Raw genomic sequence first — 23,845 nt, forward strand, 5'->3', positions numbered from 1 at the left:
AAGATAAACTATATATTTGCTTCACCCTTATAAGCGATTATAAAAAAAATAATATTTTGATTTTTTTTTTCTCTCACGTCATTCTCGTCGGTGAGATTTGCTTTTCGACTTGTGAGAAGAATCATGTGTTGCGAAACTAAAATTGATAAGAAATAATTATGGCTGAACGTGCGAGCTATTTAATGGGAGGATTATTTTTCCTCTTTTTAGCTTTTTCTGCAAGAGAAATATTTTCAAGCAATGATGCATCTTTTGTGAAAGAAATTCCCAGAACCAGCTTCAAACACATGAGTGGTCCAACCCTGAAATTTTTATACTGGTAAATAATAATTCCCTTACTTCCTTCCTTCTGCATGTTTTTAAACGTAATATTTTGAAATAAGTTCTGTGCTTAAAACTACACAATTAACTCTATTTGTTTGCCACGAAAATTGTACTCGTCATATTTAATTAGAGCAATTTTCTGTCAAACATTGAGCTCTTGTTAAAGTAGCTGTTTTATAAGTTTTCGCATTTCGTGATGTAAAATAACTTGAAACATTAGTTTACTTTTTAAATTTGTCATATTTTTTACCACAATTGTGGCATACAACATTTGTTTTAAAACAAAAATGTATGATGAAATCACCATCTATTGAAATTAAAGGAAGATTTTTAAAAATTCTGTAAGAAATAATTTTATAACTTTATTGAATTTAAAATCAAATTATTACACCTATATTATGAACACTTTTATAATGTAGTGAAAGCACATTTTTGTCTTTATTTTATACCACATTTTGACCTATCAAAAAGAGAGATTTGTTTCTTTGTAAGTTTTATGAGTTATTCATGTGTTTTCTGTATTAATAGCTTTTTTGTACTTGCTACAATGAAGATGTTTGTTTGCTAAATTTGCTCTGAAATGAATTTAAACCTCGTATTGTGTCCGATCTGATTTTATCAAATCTCGTTGCAGTTTCTCCTGAGGTTACCGACGTGTCTTCGAGCAGTATGCATCCATACTTCAGGAGAAGTATCCGGGCATCACCGTTCTTGGAGACACTTTCCCTCCTCCCCCCTTCCGTATGCATTTTGCAAGCCTCATTGGAATAGCCAAGTGGTGTCTAATTGCTATGGTCTTAACAAATATTAATCCTTTCCCAACATTAGGTCTCAACACACCCATGTTTTTCATTTGGATGACTACAAATAAGGTATTAGTTGTCTTTTTTTTTTTTTTTTTTTGTTACTATCCGTAATTATGCTTGCCTGATTTTATAAATGTTCAACCGGGACACCGGAATCCCCCCCCCCCCCCAGTGTCTCGGTTATTGAAAAGGGTTTGGTTGCCTTTTAGAGTATTTAACAGGGTAGTTCATTCTCAATGCTATGAGTAAATGGTTACTTATTTTTAACGTAAAGCATGGGCAATAAGAAATGACACAAGGAGATAAATTTAAAAATTCTACTTCTTGCATGTTAACATTTATAAGTTATTTTAGTCAGAAAAACACTTTGAATGAGGAATGAAGTATTAAACAATATTTACATACACATTTCATTGACAAGTTCTTTTTTGCGAAGCTCTTTTTAAAATATTTAAAATATTTTCAAGATACTAAGGGTTTGAAATCTCAAAGAAGACACGCAACTTTCGGCGATGGACATGTTTTAATGTTAGCATGTTCCCAAAACATAGATTTATGGAGGAAATTGCAGTGAAATGAAAGGTTGATTTGGAAAAATAGGAAAAGGGAAACCAAAAACACTAGAAAAATCAGGATCATTTCAGATTTAAAATATCTAATTTCTGCAGAAACAGCCAATTTTATACAAATATCTTCCAACTCAAGTTCTAACTTTGCACAAATTCTGCAGATTTCTTTAATTTTAAAGTAAATCTTAAGTTTCTGTCAGGGTTGGCAAAAACCCGGGTTTTTTTAAAAAAAAGCCCATGGACCCTGGGTTTTTTGGGTTTTTTTAAATGAAACCCAAAAAAAAACCAACTAAAGCTGGGTTTTTAAAAAGAAATGTGGGTTTTTTGTCTTTTTTTAAGGAAAATGTGGGGGTACTTGTAGCATATTGTAGCGTAAGTATATGTACAAAGCAAAAAAATTGTCTTGGCGTAAAAAAAGCTGGAAAATTCAGCGTTTTCTGAAGAAAAATATAAAAGACAATAAAACCCAAGAATGGTGAAATTTCAGATTTTTTAGTTTCCATGATTACCAACAGTTGAGACAAAGTTACTTCTCAAGTGATAAAATCTTTTGTTCCTTTGCTCGTTTTTAATTACTACATTTTTTTTTTTTTTGCATTTTACTTTATTGTATTTCATTTTGTTGTTCAAAACTACTGTAGAACCTCCAGTAGTTTAAATCCCTTTTTATTGAATTCCAGCTTAATCAAGTCATTTCTTTGAATTTTATGTTGCCTGTTTTTCTATTTCTGTGTACACAGTAAGAAATATTAAGCTTTTTTGTAAGATAATGAGAATACTGTACATCCTATTCTGTTTTCTGTCCGACCATTTGTAAAACCTGTTAATTTCTAAAAATAAAAAAAATATACCTTGTTTATTCGAAATTTGTGATGTGTTGGTTTGCAGAAAATAATTCATATGAAAGCCTTATAGCTAGAGTAGTTTCCTCTGTAGTACAATCTACAAATATTGAGAAAATCAAACGTGACAGGACTTAGTCAAGATAATTTGAGTTATTTATTGACCAGTTATAGAAAAAAGTTAAATATATTTATTTAAAATCTTTGAAGTATTTTTTTAATGTCGTTAAGAGTTAGGAAATTCATTTTTTATGTCCATTGTCTGTGGTGAAGAACAAATAAAAAAGAAGTTTACATTGTGAAAGTATTTAAATTAATTTTTAAAAAACTTCTCAGAAAATTTTTAAAAACCCAAAAGTGGGCTAAAAATGGGTTTTTTTAAATGGGCTTTTTCAAAAAAACCCATTGGGTCCAACCCAATTGCATCCAATCCGGCCAACCCTGGTTTCTGTAGATGACTTATCAAATTCAACATTTTTCGTGGACTTTCCTCCAAATTTTCATAATTTCCGAAAAATTTAAATTTTTTCTAATTTAAGAAATTTGCAGAATTTGTGCAAAATTTTATCTTGAGTTGGAAGATATTTGCAGAAAGTCTGCAGTTTCTGCAGAAATTTCAGAGAAAAATGTAGAATTTCTGCAGAAAATTCGTTTGAGTTTTCCTCTTACATTTGAACAGAAATGTTATGCAGGTCAGGCATCTGTTCTGCGAGGTACATCGCAAATTTAGTAGTATTCTGCTTTGGGGCCTATAGTGATCCAAAAAATTGGGATCAATTTTCTTTGTTGAAAAGGAATGGTCTCAAATATATTTTTTAACAATCTGACACCACCACTGCCTTCTATGCCTATTAAAAAGATTTTCAATGATTTGAAAGCAATGAGTGAATATAGGCTTATGTATTTGCATTAGACGTATTTTTCAAATGCATGATTTTTTATATTTTTATTTCTTGGACACTTTCTTACACCTATCAAGTATGGTAAATAGAGGGAAGAGAATCACGTTGGTCTGCTTTTTTACTTTCTTCTATATCTAATATATAGAAGAAAGTATTGGATTCGTGCAAATTTTCGAATTTTGACGGATTCGAACGTTTTGAGGTGTGCCGAGTCCATTTCGAATATTTTTGGAAAATGTCTGTCTGTCTGTGTGTGTGTCACGTCTGTGTGTGACCAGTTTTTTGTGGCCGCTCTACAGCAAAAACTACCGCATGAAATCGAACGAAATTTGATACACATATGTGCCGCTATGTGAACTTGTGCCCATTGGTTTTTGGCGCGAATCCCTCCAAGGGGGGTGGAGCAATGGGACATTTTTTGAGTTACGCGTGTTTGCTATTCCTCAGGAAGTAACTGGCGGAATCAAACAAAATTTTGTCCATATGTTGCCATTAACAGGAACAGGTGCTGATTCAATTTTGGTGTCAATAACTCAAACGGGGGCTGAGCTATAGAACGTTTTTTGTCGTCAATTGTGACTGCTGTATCTCAAGAAATAATGAACGGAATGAAAGAAAAATTTATCAGCAAGTAGCCCTTAGTGGGTATAAGAGCCGATTTTATTTTGGTGTCAACAGCTAAAAAGGGGGTAGCGCAATCACCCGTTCTTTTTTTCCATTGTGAGTGCCCTATCTTAAGAAGTAATGCTGCGTTCTGGTTGAAATTTGGAATATATGTGAATCCATATGTAAACAGGCTTTGGTTCAATTTGGACGCCAATCGCTCCAAGAGGTGTTGATTTTTTTTTTTTTTTTTGCGAATAAAAATAGCTTTATTAATGCAACAATAAGAAAGATAAATCGTAATAGATTGTCGTCTGCGTATTTCTCGTGATTTTAATTGTATGGAAATGATCGGAAATATTATCTCAATGATTTAAAATTTTTAACTGTTGCCATCTTATGTTTGTTAATAAATAAAATATTTGTAATTAATTTAAGCAAAGCTTTTAAAATAACTTTCATTTTTCGCTTTTTGCTTTGCTTTTGCAATAATTCAGACATTGGTCGTCAAGTTTTTTTCATGTGAAATTTTGTTTTTGTTGGGAATATTGCTTCCTCATCAAGCATGTTGGGGGATCAGAAAAAAAAAAATATATATATATAGAAGAAAGTTTCGTGATGGCCACAACATACTAGTAATTGTATGGAAATGATCAGAAATATTATCTCAATGATTTAAAATTTTTAACTGTTGCCATCTTATGTTTGTTAACAAATAAAATATTTGTAATTAATTCAAGCAAGGCTTTTAAAATAACTTTCAATTTTCGCTCTTTGCTTTGCTTTTGCAATAATTCAGACATTGGGATGGTCGCCGAGTTTTGCATGTGTAATTTTGTTTTTGTTGGGAATATTGCTTCCTCGTCAAGCATGGGGAGGGATCAGAAAAAAAAAAAAAAGAAAAATATAGAAGAAAGTTTCGTGATGGCCACAACATACTAGTTACTTTTTGTTTGTGTTCTCAAAAAAAAAACTAAGTAAATTATTACCATGAGTTTTATTAAACATTTCTAATCATCCTAGAATTTTTTGAAAATGTTCAATTCATTATCTTTTTTTATATTAATTTAACAGAACTTTTGTGAAGTGGACCCATATCCTGATCCTAGGGTACATTGGCCCGCATTGCGAAAACAGCTTATTGTTACTATAAAAATAAGTACAATTATCTAATATTAATAAATTTTAAAGTTTAAAGATCAGAATAACATACTAAATTAAACCAAATATTACATTAACAAACTTATACTTTTGTGTTATTTATGCCAGAACCATTTAGATTTTCTCAAGAATCAGCACAACTTAAGCATCAACTTCACTGTGTAGCTAATACTAGAATATTGCTTTTCTAATTCTTCTCAAAGTTTTTGCTTTTCATGGGTTTTCAAAAAAATGTACCTCTGGTTCTTAGTCTGAAAAATGTTGTCCTTTTTTTTCCTGTAGTATAAAAAATCAAAAAACTACAAATAATTATTCATTAAAATAAATCTTCATCAGGAGAGGAATTCAATTTATTGCTTCATTCTTGATTAAAGACCATTTAAAAAGAATAAGTGACAAGCTTATGAAATTTACTCAGCTCTGCCAAAGGGGAGGGGCAAAACAACAACAAAATTTGTTTCTGAAAAAAAACTTTTGTGTTCAAAATGATTGTATTAGGTGATTGTGTTACAGGATTTGTTGGACTATAGGTGCTATTTTCTGATCTTAAATTGTAAGAAAATGTATTAATAGTAGAGACGTACCGAGTAACACTTTGGCCGAGTACAGAGTACTGGGTCTTTCACTACTCGGCCGAGTACCGAGTTACCAAGTACCAATTATGTTTTAAGAAGATCCACCGACACACATGTGATGAATTTTGAACTTATTGGAATAGTAGTATAGGCCTCCTTGTCCATATAATAGTTTTTAAAACTAAATTCCTACTGCAATTTAATTACGCGTTATATAAATAATTTTGTTTGTGTCAGAAATTTTACAAAAAAGTTATTTTTAAAATTAAAAATAAATAAAAGGTATGATTAATCAAGTTGGAATTAAAACAAATTACAGTGAAATCCCTCTAATGCAGACACTAAGAGGTCAATTTTTTTTGTCCGCAATAGAGAGGTGTCCGCAGGACAGAGGTTTAATAATGTTATTTGCATTGGAACTGGGGAATTAAAAATTGTCCGCATAAGAGGGGTGTCCGTTAGGAGGGGTTTCACGGTATACCAATCAATTATAGTTCTAGTCTGCCAAACATAAATAATTTTTAAAAGCAGATAAAACAACTGTGCAGGGACACTGCAGACACGTCTTTCTGACCCCCCATTACAAGGAACGTCTTTTTCAGTGCATAACATGTGAGCTAAAGAATGTAAAGACATACGACAAAAAAATCCAACTTTTGTCGGATGCCTTTAAATCCACGAGCTCCCATTTTGTGCATTGAAAAAGAAATTCCTTGTAACACCAAAACATGTGTCTGCAGTGTTCCTGCACTGTACTTTTAACGTTGTTTTATTTCCTTTTATTTTTTAAGCAAAGGTATTTTTATATTTTTTATAACTAATTTTTGTTTGTAGCAAAAATCCATTTTTAATATAAAAATTCCATATTTTCTATACTTACCTTTTTTGCATAATTTTTAATAAATAAGTTTTATTAACTTTGGGGACATTAAAATAAAGATTTATTCCATTGAAGCATTACAAACTTCATTTTTCTCAAAATTTAAATTTGACTTATAAATTTTAATTGTAAATGATTGCAGAATATAAGCTTGCTCTTTTTTTTTATAAATTTTAGTATCTGTCTTGGACAATATTCAATTTTTTGCAACTACTCGGTATTGGCCGAGTATCTGATCAGAATTTGGCCGAGTACCGAGTAGTTACCGAGTACTCGGTACGTCTCTAATTAATAGTATTAAAATTGTCAAGACTGGTCCAACAAACCCCTGATTCTCTCAATGAAGAATCACACTTTAAAAGTTCAAGAATTATGTTTTTGTTGTCATCTGAGATTGCAATGCTGTGACTAGCTTACACAAGCTTTTTAATACCTTTTACTTTTAATCAAAACGCGTATTGCTAAATACATCAAGTTAGTACTAAAGACAACCTTTCAATCTATACATATAAAAATGGATGTTGGTAAATTTGTTCCCTAAGATCTCAGAAACTACCTGGCAGATTTGACTGAAACTTTCACCGTTTGTTCTTTTTGGTACTGGGAAGATTTATAGACAAGTTCGAAAAAAATCCAATTGATAGTTTCTTTTTTATTCCATTTGTTCCAATTTAAGTCCCAATTTTAGCATAAGTGTCCCAATTTGGGGACGAAAAAATACATGCACATATCAAAATTATGTGTCCATCGAAAGCGCTAATTTTTCTGCTGAAGATGGCATCTGCTAGAAAGTTCTAAGTTGTATAAAAAACGAGTTATGAGCTTTTTTGTTCCATGTTCGAAGGCTTTCATCAACCCAATTCATTATTTAATGTATCATCTCAATTCCCAGTTGATAGTTGGATATGTTGTATTGTTGAATATTTTTGCGTTTCGTCTGACTGTTCAAGGCTTTTCTCAAGTTAAATCTTAAAGTAACGTTTTTACACAAGAGTGGCTAATAATGAATGGATTTGGCTGATCATTTTCCATTTAAACGGAACTTTAATGTAATTAATGGTTTTTATTATTATTTATGCTGATTGAACACTTACTCATTATCCAATCAACCAGCAGAAATATCGCCAAAATTTTTGCAGAAAGATTTTCGTCGCTGATGCAATTGGCAGTTTTTGCAACATCGCTGTTTTTGAAGCCGAAGACTACGTCATAATGTTTCTCAGCTTTCACCATGTAAACAAAATATCGCCATCCTAAAATTTTTTGAAAATGTTCAATTCATTAATTTTTTTTATAATAATTTAACAGAACTTTGTGAAGTGGATCAACAGGTCCTGATCCAAGGGTACATTGACCCGTATTGTGAAAACAGCTTATTGTTACTATAAATATAAGTACAATTATCTAATATTAATAAATTTAAAGTTTAAAGATCAGTATAACATACTAAATTAAACCAAATATTACATTAACAAACAAAAACTTTTGTGTTATTTATGCCAGAACCATTTACATTTTCTCAAGAATCAGCACTACTTAAGTCTTCATCAACTTCACTGCGTAGCTAGTACTAGAATATTGCTTTTCTAATTCTTCTCAAAGTTTTTGTTTTTCATGGGTTTTCAAAAAAATGTACCTCTGGTTCTTAGTCTGAAAAATGTTGTCCTATTTTTTTTTCTTTAGTATAAAAAATCAAGAAACTGTAAATAATTATTCATTAAAATAAATCTTCATCAAGAGAGGAATTCAATTTATTGCTTCATTCTTGATTAATTTCAAAGAATCTTTAAAAAACTTTTTGTACTGTGTTAAATAATCCAGCAACTAAATTAGGCAAATCCATTAACACCACAAAAACTTCCATTAATTTTCCTTTTTGCACAATTTCAAACAATCGCCGAATTTTACTACTTATTTTGGAAACATTTCGGATAAAACTCTTTAGCGCCATTTTATGGTGACCAAAAGTATCTCAGCATCTGGCGACATATATCATATTAGTTTACATCTATTAATATCATATTGTTTTACAAAGTAAGGAGAGAAGGGGGGAGCATCAGCGAAGGTATCCTAAAACGATTCCCGCAAATTCGGTAAAATCGCACCAAGAGCCCACAATGATTGAAATTTCCCAAAATAACTAAAGCAAGTATAAGGGGATTACGAGCACGGCTACATTTTTTTAAACACTTCGTACATCAATAGCCATACAGAGAAGGTTTTAGACTCCATGTTAAAAAAAAGTATCAACAGATTAATCTTTTTAAACATGAGAAGATTAATTTCATGTTTTGGAAATTTGTATATGCTTCAATATAGTGCTTTTGTTTCTAAATCAATACTATTTTGTTCTTTATACTTATTGCTATTTTAGTTCTATGAGTAAGGAAGTTGCTCGATTTTTAATCACGTCAAAAAGATGTGTTTTAAGTTCTTTCACTTAAAACAGAAAACAAAAGCAAGTAACGATTTTTTCTCATAATTATAACTGACCCAGGCAATGCCGGGTATTTTTGCTAGTCTCCTATAAAACTTGAGTAGGGGAGACCGGGGCAAGATGACGAATGCCTTTTTTTTTTCATTTTACACTAGGTAACAGCATCAACTGCATACTACTGGCACCCTGCTGTTCGTTTAGCAATAGTATAGAGACGTTGAAATCCTCATATTTGTGTTTGTTCTGAAGCTCTGATTGTTTATCGTTGCCACATTGTAACTTTTATGCATGTGTAAATAAGCTCTGCTACAGATACAGATATGATTTCTCGTGTCTCTTTAGTATTTATGAGTAACTTAGTTTAAATACTACCTATTACCATAAATAAATATCAATTAATCGCCTTCCTTTATGGCAATGGAGACGAATCCGTTGAAACAGGCAGTCTGGGGCAAGATGACGAGTGTGTTTCGGAATTTATTAAACTAACTATGTTGTCAATTTTATTAAATCCTGTAAACGCTTATTTGTCTGTGTGTTTGTCGAATCGACCTTGCACTTCTATCTCCTCTGGGGCTAAAGGACAGACACATTACATCAAAGGTGTCATTCGAAAGCGGGTGACCAGACGTTATATATAAACTAGTTGACCAAATGACTAGTTGACTGAATGAAACCAAGTAAAGAATCTCCTGCTCTGTTGATTATTAACAATCATAAATCTCACATAACTCTGCAGGTTATTGTATATTGCAGTGAAAAAAATAACATTATCATGGTTGGGTTGCGCATCCCACTCATTCATTGTCTCTAGCTCTTGATGTGTCATTTTTCTGCTCATTAAAAACCTACAATAGCCAAACGTGTGACAACTTTATGGTCATTCATTTAGGATAAACTATCAGACAAAAATATTGGTGAGCTTTTGAAGCACCGCTTACTTCAAAGCAGCTACAGTTGGAAATGCCGATAAAGGATTTAAAGAATGTGGGATCGAGACTCATAATTCTCTTGCTTTTAGCGGCCTATGATGTTGTTGGTGATGAAACTGAGAACAATAGTGCTATAAGCCTCAGACCTTTGTAGTAGAAAACCAACATATAAACCTTCCAGACGAAGCAGAACTTACGGAAAATGCCGATTCCGATGCAACAAAGATGCATGTTGGTGGTTTTGATTTCAATGTAGTGCCTAAGGCAACTCAATGTGAGGGGGGGGGGGGGGAATAAAAAGCCGAAAACTGAGCTTAAACATTCTTAAAAGCACACCCATCAAAGAAATGTCAGAACAAGGAGCAAAATGGAAGGAACGGGGGGGGGATTAAAAAACAGGGGAAATAAGCTCGTGAAGCTACAAATAGAGTAAAAAAAGCCCAAGTCTATACAATTCATGCGGAGCAATCCAGTTGCATCAACTTCAAAGGATGATGTTATATTATGCCCTGCTTGTCTAGAGGAATATTGCGACCATCCAACAGAAGAATGGATCCATTGCTGTAAAAACCAAAAGTGGTGGCATGAGGAATGTTCCAACCATGAAACTGGCATTTTTATTTGTGTCTATTGTTAGCTGCACAACTTAATGCTTCAACATTACGCTACCATGTATTACACTTAATTTGATACTTTGTAACATGTAAAAACACAGTTATCATTTGTTAAACTAGGTAACATATTCAAAACATAAAATATGATCAATCGTTTTCAATGTTGTCATTTTGCCCCATGGTCAAAGTCATCTTGCCCCAGTACTGCAGCAAGATGACAAATTGATAAGGTTATGAAAAAATAAAAATATCTTTCATTGTTTTTACTTGAAAAAATTAAATGGTAATATATTTGATACTGCAAAGGAGTACTAACAGCTCATGTAAAATTAATTTTACTATCCTTAAAAATAAATTAATAAACAACAAAAATTGTTAATATAGTCAACTTGCCCCAGTCTCCCCTACAGTTTTCCAATGGTAGAAAGCCACTTTAATTTCATGTATTTATGAAGTTTCTAGTCTTTCCCATTCTGATATTCAGTTTTTTCTAGTTTATACAGAATCTGTGATATAATGTGATGACATATTTATTGACTTACTCTTTTTAAAAATGTTCTTATAGATGTATGCATGCTTGATGGTCTTTTTCTTAAGCAACACAATAGAAGGTCAACTACTTTCCACCGGAGCTTTTGAAATCATTTTCAATGGTAATAAATGAGATAATTTTACTTTTCATGTGTTTGTCTTATGCATTTTAGTGACATTTTAAAATTTGCGGGGAAAAATTATTCACATTAAAGTAATTTTCTTTGCATGAAATTTAGTACGGTTATTCTCAATATTAGTATGAAATGCCATATAAAGATAATTTATTCCTAAGAACTTGACAAATTATTGATAAAGGTTTTGTACTTATGCCACCCATAAAAGAATACATTGTAAGATTTTAAGTAACCTTGCTTTGGTTCATAAATACAGTCAAGCCCGCTTATTGGAATATCGGTTAATAAAATATCCCGCTTAATTTAATACATTTCCGATGCACCAAGCAGTTGATGTCTATTATTTTAATGTGGTTAATAGAAAATCTCTCTTATTAGAATAATTTTTTGTGGCTATTCCATTAAGCGGGCTCGACTGTATTGGAATATGTAGTTCTGTAACATATTGGTTTAAAAATCAGGTGGCATTTTTCGTTTGTCAGTTCAAATGTGGTTTGGCATTGTCTTGATAAAACAGGGGTGGCGACAGATCAGGGAAATCAGGGAGATCAGGGAACTTTATTAGTCAGGGAAATATCAGGGAATTTTGAAAAAAATAACAAAAAATCAGGGAAAATTGATTTTATCAAGAAAAAAATTTTTTTTTACTTTACAAAATTAAGTTCTCTAATTCCCTATGCATTTTCCGCCAATTATCTGTTCAAAAAAAAAGAGTAAAATTAATGAGGTGCAATTATACACTGCCGCATATTTGCGCATCTTTTTTCCTCAATGTCAAAATATTGAATCTTACTTATTAACCACAGGATGAACTTCCTAAGATTGCTCCTGTGTCTGTTAGGTTGTTTATTTTACCTAGATTGAAATTTCCTTTCACGCTTTCAATGCTACGTAAAATAAACAACCCTACAGGCATAGAGGAAGCCTTCATTAATGCCTTAGTTCCTTTGCCTTTATTCCATTGTCTCGAAGTAATTAGCATACTGTAATCACAATTTCAAGAAGAAATCTTTGGTTTTTGAATTAATGCTACAAAAGCTTATAAGTTATTGCTTCGTGTTTTTAATTTAATTGCTAAAATTAAACTTTCAATCAAAAAAACTTTTTTTTTTGCCGTTATACTATTTGCAGTCACCACAGATCATAAAGGTTTTCTTTTCTTCAGTCTTAAATGATACTTTTATTTTATAACCTAGTTGTATTCTTCTTTTATATGTTTTGAAATTACCTAATTGCTTTTTTTCTTTTTCTTTTTTTTTCTATCATTTCAAAAATGTTTGTTACAAAAGCAATCTAAGATTTTTTTCGCTACATACTGAAATCATTTGAAATAGAGTTAACTTGTGTACTTAAGTAAATATCTTTATTTATTTTTTTTTTATTGTTAAAATGCTGTATTCATTCATTAAAACCTATGTTCTTGATTAGAGAAAAGCTCCCTATGAATGGATGTCAAATGGTTTCATCCTTTTTGCATAAATATGTCAGTTAGTTATATAAGAATAACTACATTACTTCTATTCTTCTTAAAATTCTTATGCTAAGTGGTTTCTGGAAGTAAAGTTTTTTTTTTATTTTAATTTTCTATATTCCTTCCATATAGAAAAATTTAATATACTATTTTGTAGGTTCCCCCCCCCCCCCCCAAAAAAAAAAAATTTGACTTAATATGTTTTTTTTTAAAAGAATTTTATTAAAAAAGTAGCATCTTTTAAAAATTATATCTTTAGTTCAATAACTTTACATAACTTAAAACGTTTAAAATACTGCATTTTATACAAACATACAATGGATTTCAAGTAGAGCAAAGAAAGAAAACCATTATCATTGGTAACGTAAATCAGGGAAATTTGGTGAACTTAATCAGGGAAATCAGGGAAAAGTCAGGGAACTTTTTTTCACAGTTCCTGTCGGCACCCTGTAAAAGAAAACTGCAGAGAACGTGCTTATTCTCAATACTGGTATGTTTAAATTAATTGCATAGAATTCCTTGCAGCCAAAATTTATTTCTAAGAACTTGATATATTAATGAGAACAGTTTTGTACTTATTATGCCACCCATAAAATTAATAGTAAGATTTTAAGTAACCTTGCTTTGATTCATAAATGCTGGCACTAGTATCTGTAACGTATCGGTTTAAAAATTGGGTAGCATTTTTTGTTTGTCAGTTCAAATGTGGTTTGGCATTGTCTTGTTAAAAGAAAGCTGCAGAGAACTTGGCCACATAAGAGACATGACTTGTAGATGCAGTGCATCATTTATATATTTTATTAGCTGCATTGTCTGGTGTTGAGGTGTCTGCCTCAAAAACAAAAGTTGTGTCTAATGACTCATGTTCAATAATCTGGCTTAAATAAAAGAAAATAAAATTGTGTAAAATTCCTGCTAACATGCAGAAAAAATCAATCCTATAAGTTAAATTTTAAATTTAGACCTCGTTAGATTTTGAAAAACTTCAAAAATTCAGTCATTGTTATTAATAAGTGTTAACCTTTCATTTCACAGATTTTCGAGCATAAACCCCAATATGTGAGTTTCTAAGCATCATAAGAGCTCAGTACTAAATTTGGCAAGAATAGTCGATGTAAAACTGAATTTGTTTTTAAAAATTAAACTTAAGCTGTTGATTTGTGTATAAAGAACAAATACATACCCATAAACATACCGTAATAATTACCTATACCATAAAATATGAATTAGTGAAAGCATTAGGATTTTGATGATGCTTTTGTAGATGTAGATATATAGTAACCTTTTCAATGAAGAATAAATAACTCTGTGTTGTTGAACAACTGGTTCCAATATGTGGAAAATCGAATTTCGTGAAATTAGTGTTTGTTGTTCACTTGAAAACAAATAAAGTGTCACAAAAGGTTAAGAAGGTGCTCTTTTTTAAAATTAAAGCTTTTTAAATTTCATTCAATCTTCAGGAAACATATATTTCGAAATAATCAAAAAAAGGAATTTGGTAACAGTGATATAAAAGCTTATAGATTTGAGAATTTTAGTATCAAAGTAAATTTATTTCGCCAATGCAGACGGAGGGCCTTACATTTTTACTCCAACAACTCCCTGCCTTTTATCCTGAAATCCCAATGTTGCAATATAGCTCAGGAAAGGAGAAGGCTGAATATTAATCGAACCCATGACGATCCAAATAACATACATCATACTTATACCTGTGGATTTACTTTAAGCGTTAAGCTCTTGTTTTGAGCTGTGCATGGAATGAAACATGATTATAAATGGATCTGTATTTGTCTACAGACCATGTGCATGTTTATTGGTTTTTTGATGTCACAGATGCAATATTTTTATGCATTTTTATTTTTCAGTAATTAATTCTGTGTAATACAAATGTATATAATGTAATGTTGAAGTCAAAACAATATTTCCAAATCCAAGTAGAATTTTATTTGAAGGAATTCTCTTTTGCAATTTAGTCCAGAAAATGACATAGTTTTGCATTCTGGTTTGAATACTCAAAGGCCATTAATATTGCTCATGGAGCAATATTAATGACCTTTCAGTATTGCATTATCTTCTATTGCAATCTACTTAACATTTTATGTTAAAGAGTCGGTTGCAGTTCTCTCTTTTTTTTTTTTTTTTTTTCGGAGTATTTTTTAAACTGTCCATTTCAAATTAGACTTTTACAGTTAACAAGATTTTTGTAAACTCTTTCTAAGTATTTTGCAGTAAGTTACCACCCTAAGCCAGGGCTAAGGCAGAAATAGATAAAATACACCACACGCTCAGTCATTCCAGCCGAGGACTGCAGTTTGGTGCTTATTAGCACTCGTCAGCCTGGCATTGGAAGTAACTGAGCTGGAGGGGCATTTTATGTCTTTCTAAGTGTTTCCTTAATTTTTTTTTAATCATTCGAGGTGAAATAAATATGCACTACATTTATCTACCCTTGTTTTCCTTAAAGAATTTAATGTTCATTTCAGATGTTCCAGTTTGGTCAAAAATAGAAACTGGAAGAATTCCTTCACCTCCAGAACTTTTCCAAATCATTGAAAATAATAACTTATTTAGGGGAGCCGAAGCAGCTACATTCAACTTATAGCATATATACGGCAAGGTATTTTAAGAGGTAATATTTAGTTTTCACTTGCTAAAAATTCTCTTGGATTTATGTATTTTAAACTTTTTATTTTAGGCTCGTTAAATTTTAAAATTCTTTAGCTAAAATCTTTTCTAATAATAAAGCTGAAAGTCTGGATGTCTGTTACGCGCATAGCTCCTAGATTGTTCTGGCCGATTTTCTTACAATTTGGCATAAATTAGTTTGTAGGATAGGGGTGAGCACCTTGAAGGAATTTTTTAAAAATTCAATTTTGTTCTTTTTTTTTTTTTCAATTTTGAGAAATTTTAACGATCGAATTATCATAACATGGATAAGTAAATTATCATAACGTGGTTGAGTAAATTATCATAACGTGTGCGAGCAAATTACCATAACATGAACGATGAACATAGTAAATTGGCGAGAAAAGCATCATCCATTTTTGTAAATATACAGGCGAACCAAATGACCTTTCAAGTGTATACTACGGGCAAAGCAATGTGGGTACCACTAGTAATTTTATAAAGACTTGGGGTTTTAACTTCAAAATATATGTAGATGAAAAAGTCTTGGTAGTGACAGAACAAAATAATTCAAAATTTGTCAATAAACTGACAGCTTTACATTTATTGCGTTGTGACACAAAAGTTGCAAGATTATTTTTTAAGTGTTAAAATAATTATGTGTAATAATTTTTATTTAACTAGAGACTTGTATGGAAAATAGTGTAGTATGTGCATTGACTTAATTGAAAGGGTTGTTTTCTGTCAGAAAGAAGTCTGTTAGATTGGAAGTTGCTTCAAGTTCTGGGAATTTATAGCTGGATGACTTTTGATTGAAACATACATTATCTTTGAATATTTTTGATTTCAATTAGAACACTATTGTTTAAGAAAGTAGACAACTAAAATTTAACCTTAGGTTTGGTTTAGCAAAAGACCGACATCTTCTCAAAGACATGTACTCTGTTAACATGAAAGAAAGGTTTATTGAAGAAACTATCTACTAGTCGAGCTTCTTTTACATATCTACTAGTTGCTGGTTAAAAAGCAGCCGAATCAGATCTACATTATTCCTACACAGAAGAATAACAATAAATGACAAAAAGCCATGTCAATTTTAATCTGATATTATCATCTGCGCCCCCTTATTTTCAGAAGTAAGCAAAAGATGGATATTTTCCACTATAGTGTAAAAATACTCAAGTTGGTTAAACATTTAAAAAAGATCACTATAAATTTGTCAATTCTGATATCAAAAGTTTTCTCCCCTTTACAAATTTTTTGGATACATACTTGCGTGTATTTATATCATTCTGTAAGCATATTGTATAATTACTCTTGTATATTTTAGGCTATACTGTACGTTTTCCGTCTTCAATATTCTGAGGGACTATTATGAAACTCTTCATGTAAAGCAGTTCCCTGCATATGAAGAGTGGATGTTTCTGTCTGCAAACATTGAAGTTGGATAATATACAGCTTTTGTTGACCTTATTTTCCCTTGCATCTTTGACACAGATGTTAAATATATATATATTTATATATATGTATGTATGTATATTGTGTTCTTTGTGTGTGTGTGTTACATTTAGTTTAAATGTGTTTCATTTCCTGTTTTTTGCGTAAAAATAAAATGCTCAGTTCAAATATAATTAATTTATTACTTATTAATTTTGACCTTTTTTAAATTCTTTACTACACAAATGAAGGGTATGATTGGTCAAGAGTTGCTTTGTACATTTGTTTTATGCTGATTCCTGTGTTTTTAACTTCTTGTATAATGTCCCTCCCCCCCCCCCCCCCATTTCAAAAGCATGAAGAAAAAATACATTTTATAGTTAAAGAGAGTTCCTTAGTTCATAGGTCAGCCATCTGATTGGAAAAAATCAATTAGTTCATGTTTCTGTTTCATGTTATATTTATGTGAATGAATGTAATCTAGAAAATAATCCTTAAGAATTTAGTTTTCTAAATTTGCATTTTTAGTGATGATTTATTCATATATTACTGTACATTTTTTAGTGTAGTGTTGGGAAGTATAAGAACTGTTAGACATTATATAGGAGCTGAAATTGAGGGTGGGATTCTTGCTGAAATTTCTCGATTCCCTCTCTTGAAAACAAAGCAGAAAAATTTTAAATTACATAAAAAGACGGGGTTTTTTTTACCAAATGTTGATTTACATTCAGTTCCCAACATTAAGAACAATATATATATTTTTTAAATGTAAGATATGTTGATATTGATGGTCAATTTTACGTATCTCTAAAATTTAAAACTAAAAACTTGTATGACAAGAAACTTGACTTTCATTTGCTGCACTATGAAGTTAAATGTGCAATCTTTTTGCACCCTTAGCAATTACACTAATCTTTGAAAATCCTAAGATTTAATATATAAAAGGTAAAGGAACATTTTTGAACATTATGTGTGTAGTCGAAGTTAATTTTTAAAATATTTAACTATGTGTGAAAAGAAATCTCCATAAATGTTAAATACCCTGATTTTATTTTAATACCATTCTGTAACAATAAAATTTATAAATGATAAGGATTTAGACAATTATTGAGTTTTGGAATGCTGTAAATGAATAAAAGTAATCAATTTCTAAGAATTAAGACAAATTGATGGGAAAAACAATGAACTTTGCAATGTAGAAATAGTCCAAAAACATTGTTACTTCACTCCTTTCTCAAAAATAATACTTTTCAAACATAAATATGAAAGGATAATCTACTGTATTATAAAAATGAATTTATTGAATGAAATGAATGAATTTATCTCTGTTATTGAGACATTTTATTTCAAACATTAAGAATTGATTATTATGGTTACAATCTTTCCATATTTTAAACAGCATTTAAATTTCTTGCAATTGCAAAAAAATTATGCAAAAGTTTTGTTCGTTTGTTTTCATAGTTTATCTGCATTCATATTGCGTGATTCTGTAAAATTAAAATTGTAGATATTAGTGTAGTTACAACGAACACAATTTTTAATTGGTTTGTTATGTACACAAGTATATCAAGGCATAAATATATTAGTAGTATTATTTTATATAGTTAATGTTAAATTATAAATATATGGTGCGTTATTGCTTTGGATTTCCTTTGGAAGTTCCCAGTTTTTTTTTTTTTTTTTATTTAGCTATTCAAAACTGCTTTGTATTGTAAGAATATTATGTATATATATGTATGATAATTTTCGCCATTAAAACTCCTGTACATTTAAATTTGCATACTGTGGGCCCTGCTTAATCGAATATCGCCGGTTCCAAAAAATTTTATTTCATTAAGCTGGGTATTTGATAAAGTGGGGAAATTTTCTTTACCTTTCTAAATTGACAACATTTGTCTTAAAACGTAATAATAAATCAATCGCTATATAAAGGAAATAATAAATCAAAAGTTTTAAATTCCAGAATAATAAATGTTCCTGACAAAAGGTTTTTGAAATAATTTAAGTAAACAACAAAACAGTTTATAATTAGTATGTGTATTACAAGTATGTATGAAAATTACAAAACGTAACTTACAACTTTAGGACTGAAATCTGTTTTGGTATCTTTTTTCAGTATATTCTTTTTGAAATTCCATAATAGTGAATTGCTTACTCAAATCCTATTAGGAACATATTTCTGACTCCCTTTTTCCCGTTCTCATCTAGTGCTTTACATTTAATATTTATGAATTTATTATCATCAAAAATGTGTATATTTCTTTGTGTTATTTAAATAAATTATCAACTGTGTTATCTATCGGCAAAAAATATTACTTATTATTTTTATGTCAATAATTGTTCTTACTTAATTTATTCAAACTTTTTCTCTGCAGAAATATTTGCGAAAGCTGATCAATATTATTCGATTAATCTTTAACATTACGTCTAGGCGAAAATATTCGGTTCCGGGAAGTTTTATTCATATAAGCGGGGTATTCGTTTATGCCTTACCCGATTAAGCGGGGCTAACAGTATCTAAATAAGAACTTGTCAAAGAAGAACAATTATTGTTTGTTGTGCTAACCTTATGCATTCTTTCAGTGTTTTCTAACATTCTGTTTAATGATGCCTTTCGATGTTAAAAAGTTATGCTGTTTGACTAGCATTAAAATGAAGATCTTTACTGAGGTTGATTATTAAATATTTAAATGAATTAACAATGCAATGGATTGAATTTAAAATTAGATGTTGAGAAATTATTACATTTTTTTTTCTCTTGGAATCACTTTCATTTTAACTTGTTTCCCTTTCTAGATTGCTTTAATTGGAACTCGCTTCTGTAGTTTTAATATTTTCTGGCTTGCAACTTGTTTTAACATATACTTCTATTTATTTATTTTTAATTCGTAGCTAGGTATACTTTTGAAACAAAATGTGTAGTTTTTAATATATCTTGTAATATAACTATGAATTGAATAAAAGAAGAAAGTCTTTAAATTTGTGTTAATAGTTCTTTCAATACAGTTTTACAAGGTTATATTGCATTCAAAAAATGCTTGTTTGTGTAGCAAAAGTTATGAAAAACAACTAAGAATAACATTTTTAAAAACATTTAAAGCAATCTATAACATTTCTTTGTTGCTCTACACAAAAAGCTAAGTAAATAATGCAGGGTGTTTCATATTGGATGGGATAAAAAGAAAACCCACCTGTGAATGTTGTACAACCTCCATATCTCAAATCTTTCGGGAAGGAAAAAAATTCAAGATTTTAAGGTTTCGAGTTATCAAGGTTTTGAAAACAAATAAGTATGAAAAATAAGAAAAAGAAGATAAATGAGAGATAAGAAGAAAAAAAAAGTCATTGTAACTCTCACAATGACATGTAGATATATCACATTGCATAAATGACAAAAACTAATAATTCCTTTTAGCAAGTTACTAAGTTTTAAACGCACACATTCCTCTACTTCAAGTTAAGCCGATTTTCGAATTTTCATTTTTTTTTTACAATTTCCTTGATCATAAGTTTTTTTTTATTACTGTTGAAAGTGTACTGGTAGATATTTAAATGTTAGCAGCAATTTCAATTTTCTTCATCAGCATGTTTTCAACAATAAACTTCAAAAGTTTAATTTTATCCTCAATTGACAACGCACACTTTTCACCAGCCATTTTGCAGGAGGTTAAAATCAGCGTGTTTTTGCTAGAAAACTGGTCAACTACAAAAACCCGACCCCTTGTTGCCAATGTGAGCATGTGTTCCAAACCAGAAGAAAAGAGAAATAATCTAACCTTTAGAGGAAACAGATAAAAGACGTCAGCACCCCCCTCATACTAATGCTTCCCTATTCTCTTACCCCCCAATCGTCTATTCTCATACTTTCCAGGAAAAAAGGATGAATGGCTACATGCAGATGTCTCCATAATTGATTCTGCTACAAAATGTTCCATTGGAAAAGCATTAAACCTTATTTCTGCGGCTAAAATTTCGACATAGCGAGGGTTCTGAAAAATAAATTTCAAGATGACTTTAGAAAACACTTGAGATTTTTATGCAAAATGCAGGGGAAAAACTCTTTCCGAGATACCAAGGTTTTCGAGGTAAAGGGGTTCGAGATATCAAGGTTTGACTGTAATTACTTTATTGTAATAAATCAAATTTGCTGGGAAATTATAGATATGTAAGTATCTTTTCAAAGTTATCAGGGTTGCCATGCCACAGGGAAACCTGAAAAAACAGGAAAAATCTAGGGAATGAAAATTTCCTTAAAAACCTGGAAGATACAGGGAATTTCTTTTTTTAAATTTTAAGTTGAAATTTCAAAAATCAATGCCAAAACATATTAACTACTAAAATATAAATAAATTGAAATTTGAAAAATAATAAGAAATAAGAAAAACAAATAGAATAAAATTTAAAAAATGCAACTTTGCTTTCACTTTTTTTTTTTTTAAGTAAATGTTTAAAAGCAAAAACTATTGAATGTTTTGTTTCACATGAATCCTGAATTTCTTGCTGATTTAATTTAGGGAGTATGAGATTAGTCAGCAGTATTTATTGCGCAGCTTTTTTTTTTTTCTTCTCAAACAGTTAAATATGAATATTCAGTCACCATGCTGGTTTTTTCAGTTTTAATTAATACTATACTTCATTTCCCTTATTTAATTTATGTATTTATTTATTTTTTCTATAATGAAACTATCAGGATATTAATTTTATCATACAAATATGTGTTCTCTCATTTTTAGTTTTGTATACTCATACAGGGAATCCTCCCCCCCCCTCCATTGGGAACTCCATCTTTAACCTTAACATTGAACATGCGTTTTTAGGGTTTCAATCAGGTTCATAATTTTAAACTTTTCCAGGACGGAGGAGCAAGCACTATAAATTTTATCGGAACTTTAAAGATGTTCTATGTGTGCCCCTTCTATGACGCAGCAAACTTATGGGGTATTCCAGCTCCTGCCATGCTTGTGATAGATCCACGGTTCCCAACCTTTTCCCCTTTACGAACCCCTCCCACACTCCGAAAGAAGTTGGCCCCTTGGACACTAAAATAATAAGTAACAACCAAAAAAAAAAAAAAAAAATGCACACACAGACAAAATTTGGGAGATATTTTTTAGTTTGATGCTGCTCCATCGTTTATAACAAGAACGAAAACATAATTGCAAAATATAGAATTACAAATATTGCTGCGAACTAAAATGATCGCTGAAAAAAAATGCGAAACAAATTCACCAAAAGTTAAACCCAGTGATTGTTTTTTGTTGAGTCTCAATCAACTTTGAAAAAAATTTGAAAATGAGTTACTTGTGGAACAAAGAGGCTCAAAATTTGGCTGAAATATTTAATAGTTTCTTACTTTTCAACCTTACAGTAGGTTCAAGATTTAATTTGTTTCAGAATTGATCTCTGTTTAGGAAGTGAATCCTTCTTTACGTAGAAACAAGAACATAGTCGAAATGGTAATAAAATTTAAAGGGTCTTTTTCTGACATAGGAGTACATTTATCTCTATTTCTAAATCAAGAGCCAATTAAAGAATGATCTTCACAGTATCTTTCAGATGACTGTTTCAGATTAACTAAATGACCTCTTTTCTTCCAGTAAAATGAGAAAGATCACTAGGTTTATGTCTTGAAAAGAAGTACAAGCCTAGTTCCCTAGCTGTTTGATAAAGATATACTGCGTACATTAATCATTTCATTGCTGTAGAATTTTCTTGTAACTATGCTATAAGTGCGGAGTAAAATGCGTACATTGAAAAATAATAGAAGTGCCTATAATTAACTCTAATTTTTACACAGAAGGTAATTTTTAACAAAACAAATATTTTTAAGCTCACTTACTACAAGAGAAATTTTCTGCACTAATGTCATCAATTCCTTATTTACATATAGCGCAAATTAAGTTTCATAGTTAACTTCTGTTGATATTTTTACAGGTAAACCTCACACTGCTAAGCCTTCACCATCGAAAATTTTCTAAACTAATTAATTTTTTCTACTTCCTGTGGTATTTTCGGGTTTCTAGCCATTCTTTCTCTTTTTTGACTACTAAGCTCGAAGTAAATTGCAGTCTATGTAGTGTGAAAGTGTTCTGTTTGACATGACAGTTACCAGAATTAACACACTTTACTCCGAAAACACAGATTTCCTACAAACAAGTATAAAAAGCATAAGTAATACTATGACGACAGTTGAACATTACAGCTGCTGAAAAATATACCCTCGCATGACAATAAAAGGGTCTCTTTATTTAACTACTATGCAACTCTGAAAATTTTAAGAGATGCAAGACTCGAGTTTGAAGAGAAAGCAAAGAATCATTATTATGCTTGATGATGAATTGAACACTAACGATGTAATGATAGTCCTAGAAAGCCGGGAAAATATAAAGCTCTTTAGAAGTTCGAGAATTTTTATTAACTTTTTCAAAATCCTGGAATAGAATCACTTACCAATATTAATAATTTATGACCTTAAAAAAGAAATTCTGAAATTTGCTTTAAAATATTTATGTATCCCAGAAACCAGACTTTATTTGTACGCATGGAATTTTTGATTTAAAATTATGTAAATGTATGAAAAAAATATTAGTAAAAGTGTTAAATGAGCATTTTTAGTAACATATGAGGGGGGACCCAAAAGTAACCAAAATATTTATATATTAGTTTATTCACGAAATTTCTTTTGTGTCTTTCAAAGTGTTCACCCTTAGATAAAATACACTTGTTAATTCTTTTTTTCCAACTATTAGAAGCTCCCCTGGAACTCTTTAGCTTTGACCATGTTCAGTGCCCGTTGCGAAGCAGTTTTTACAGCCTCTACATCATCAAAATGCTTCGATTTCAGGTTTTTTTTCATCCTTGGGAACAGAAAAAGATCACGGGGCTAGGTCTGGCGAATTCAGGAAGGACTGGCCACCCCTGAGAGGCCAAGTAGCAGTTAATAGTGAAGGCTAAGTGTACGGGAGCGTTATCATGGGTGAAGGAACCATTCTTCTGATC

General features: G+C 30.8%; 1 protein-coding gene across 1 annotated transcript; it reads left to right on the forward strand.

Annotated features, from left to right (window-relative positions):
• Positions 1-96: 96 nt before the first annotated feature.
• LOC129230750 (thioredoxin reductase-like selenoprotein T homolog CG3887) lies at positions 97-17,158 on the forward strand. The gene is given in 5 exon segments (XM_054865183.1): positions 97-319; positions 959-1,196; positions 11,211-11,298; positions 15,268-15,413; positions 16,740-17,158. Coding segments are annotated over 4 exon segments (606 nt in total). The 5' UTR covers positions 97-158; the 3' UTR covers positions 15,387-15,413; positions 16,740-17,158.
• The last annotated feature ends 6,687 nt before the right edge of the window (positions 17,159-23,845 follow it).

Source organism: Uloborus diversus, chromosome 9, assembly GCF_026930045.1.
Source record: "Uloborus diversus isolate 005 chromosome 9, Udiv.v.3.1, whole genome shotgun sequence".
In the NCBI taxonomy this organism is placed as follows: domain Eukaryota; kingdom Metazoa; phylum Arthropoda; class Arachnida; order Araneae; family Uloboridae; genus Uloborus; species Uloborus diversus.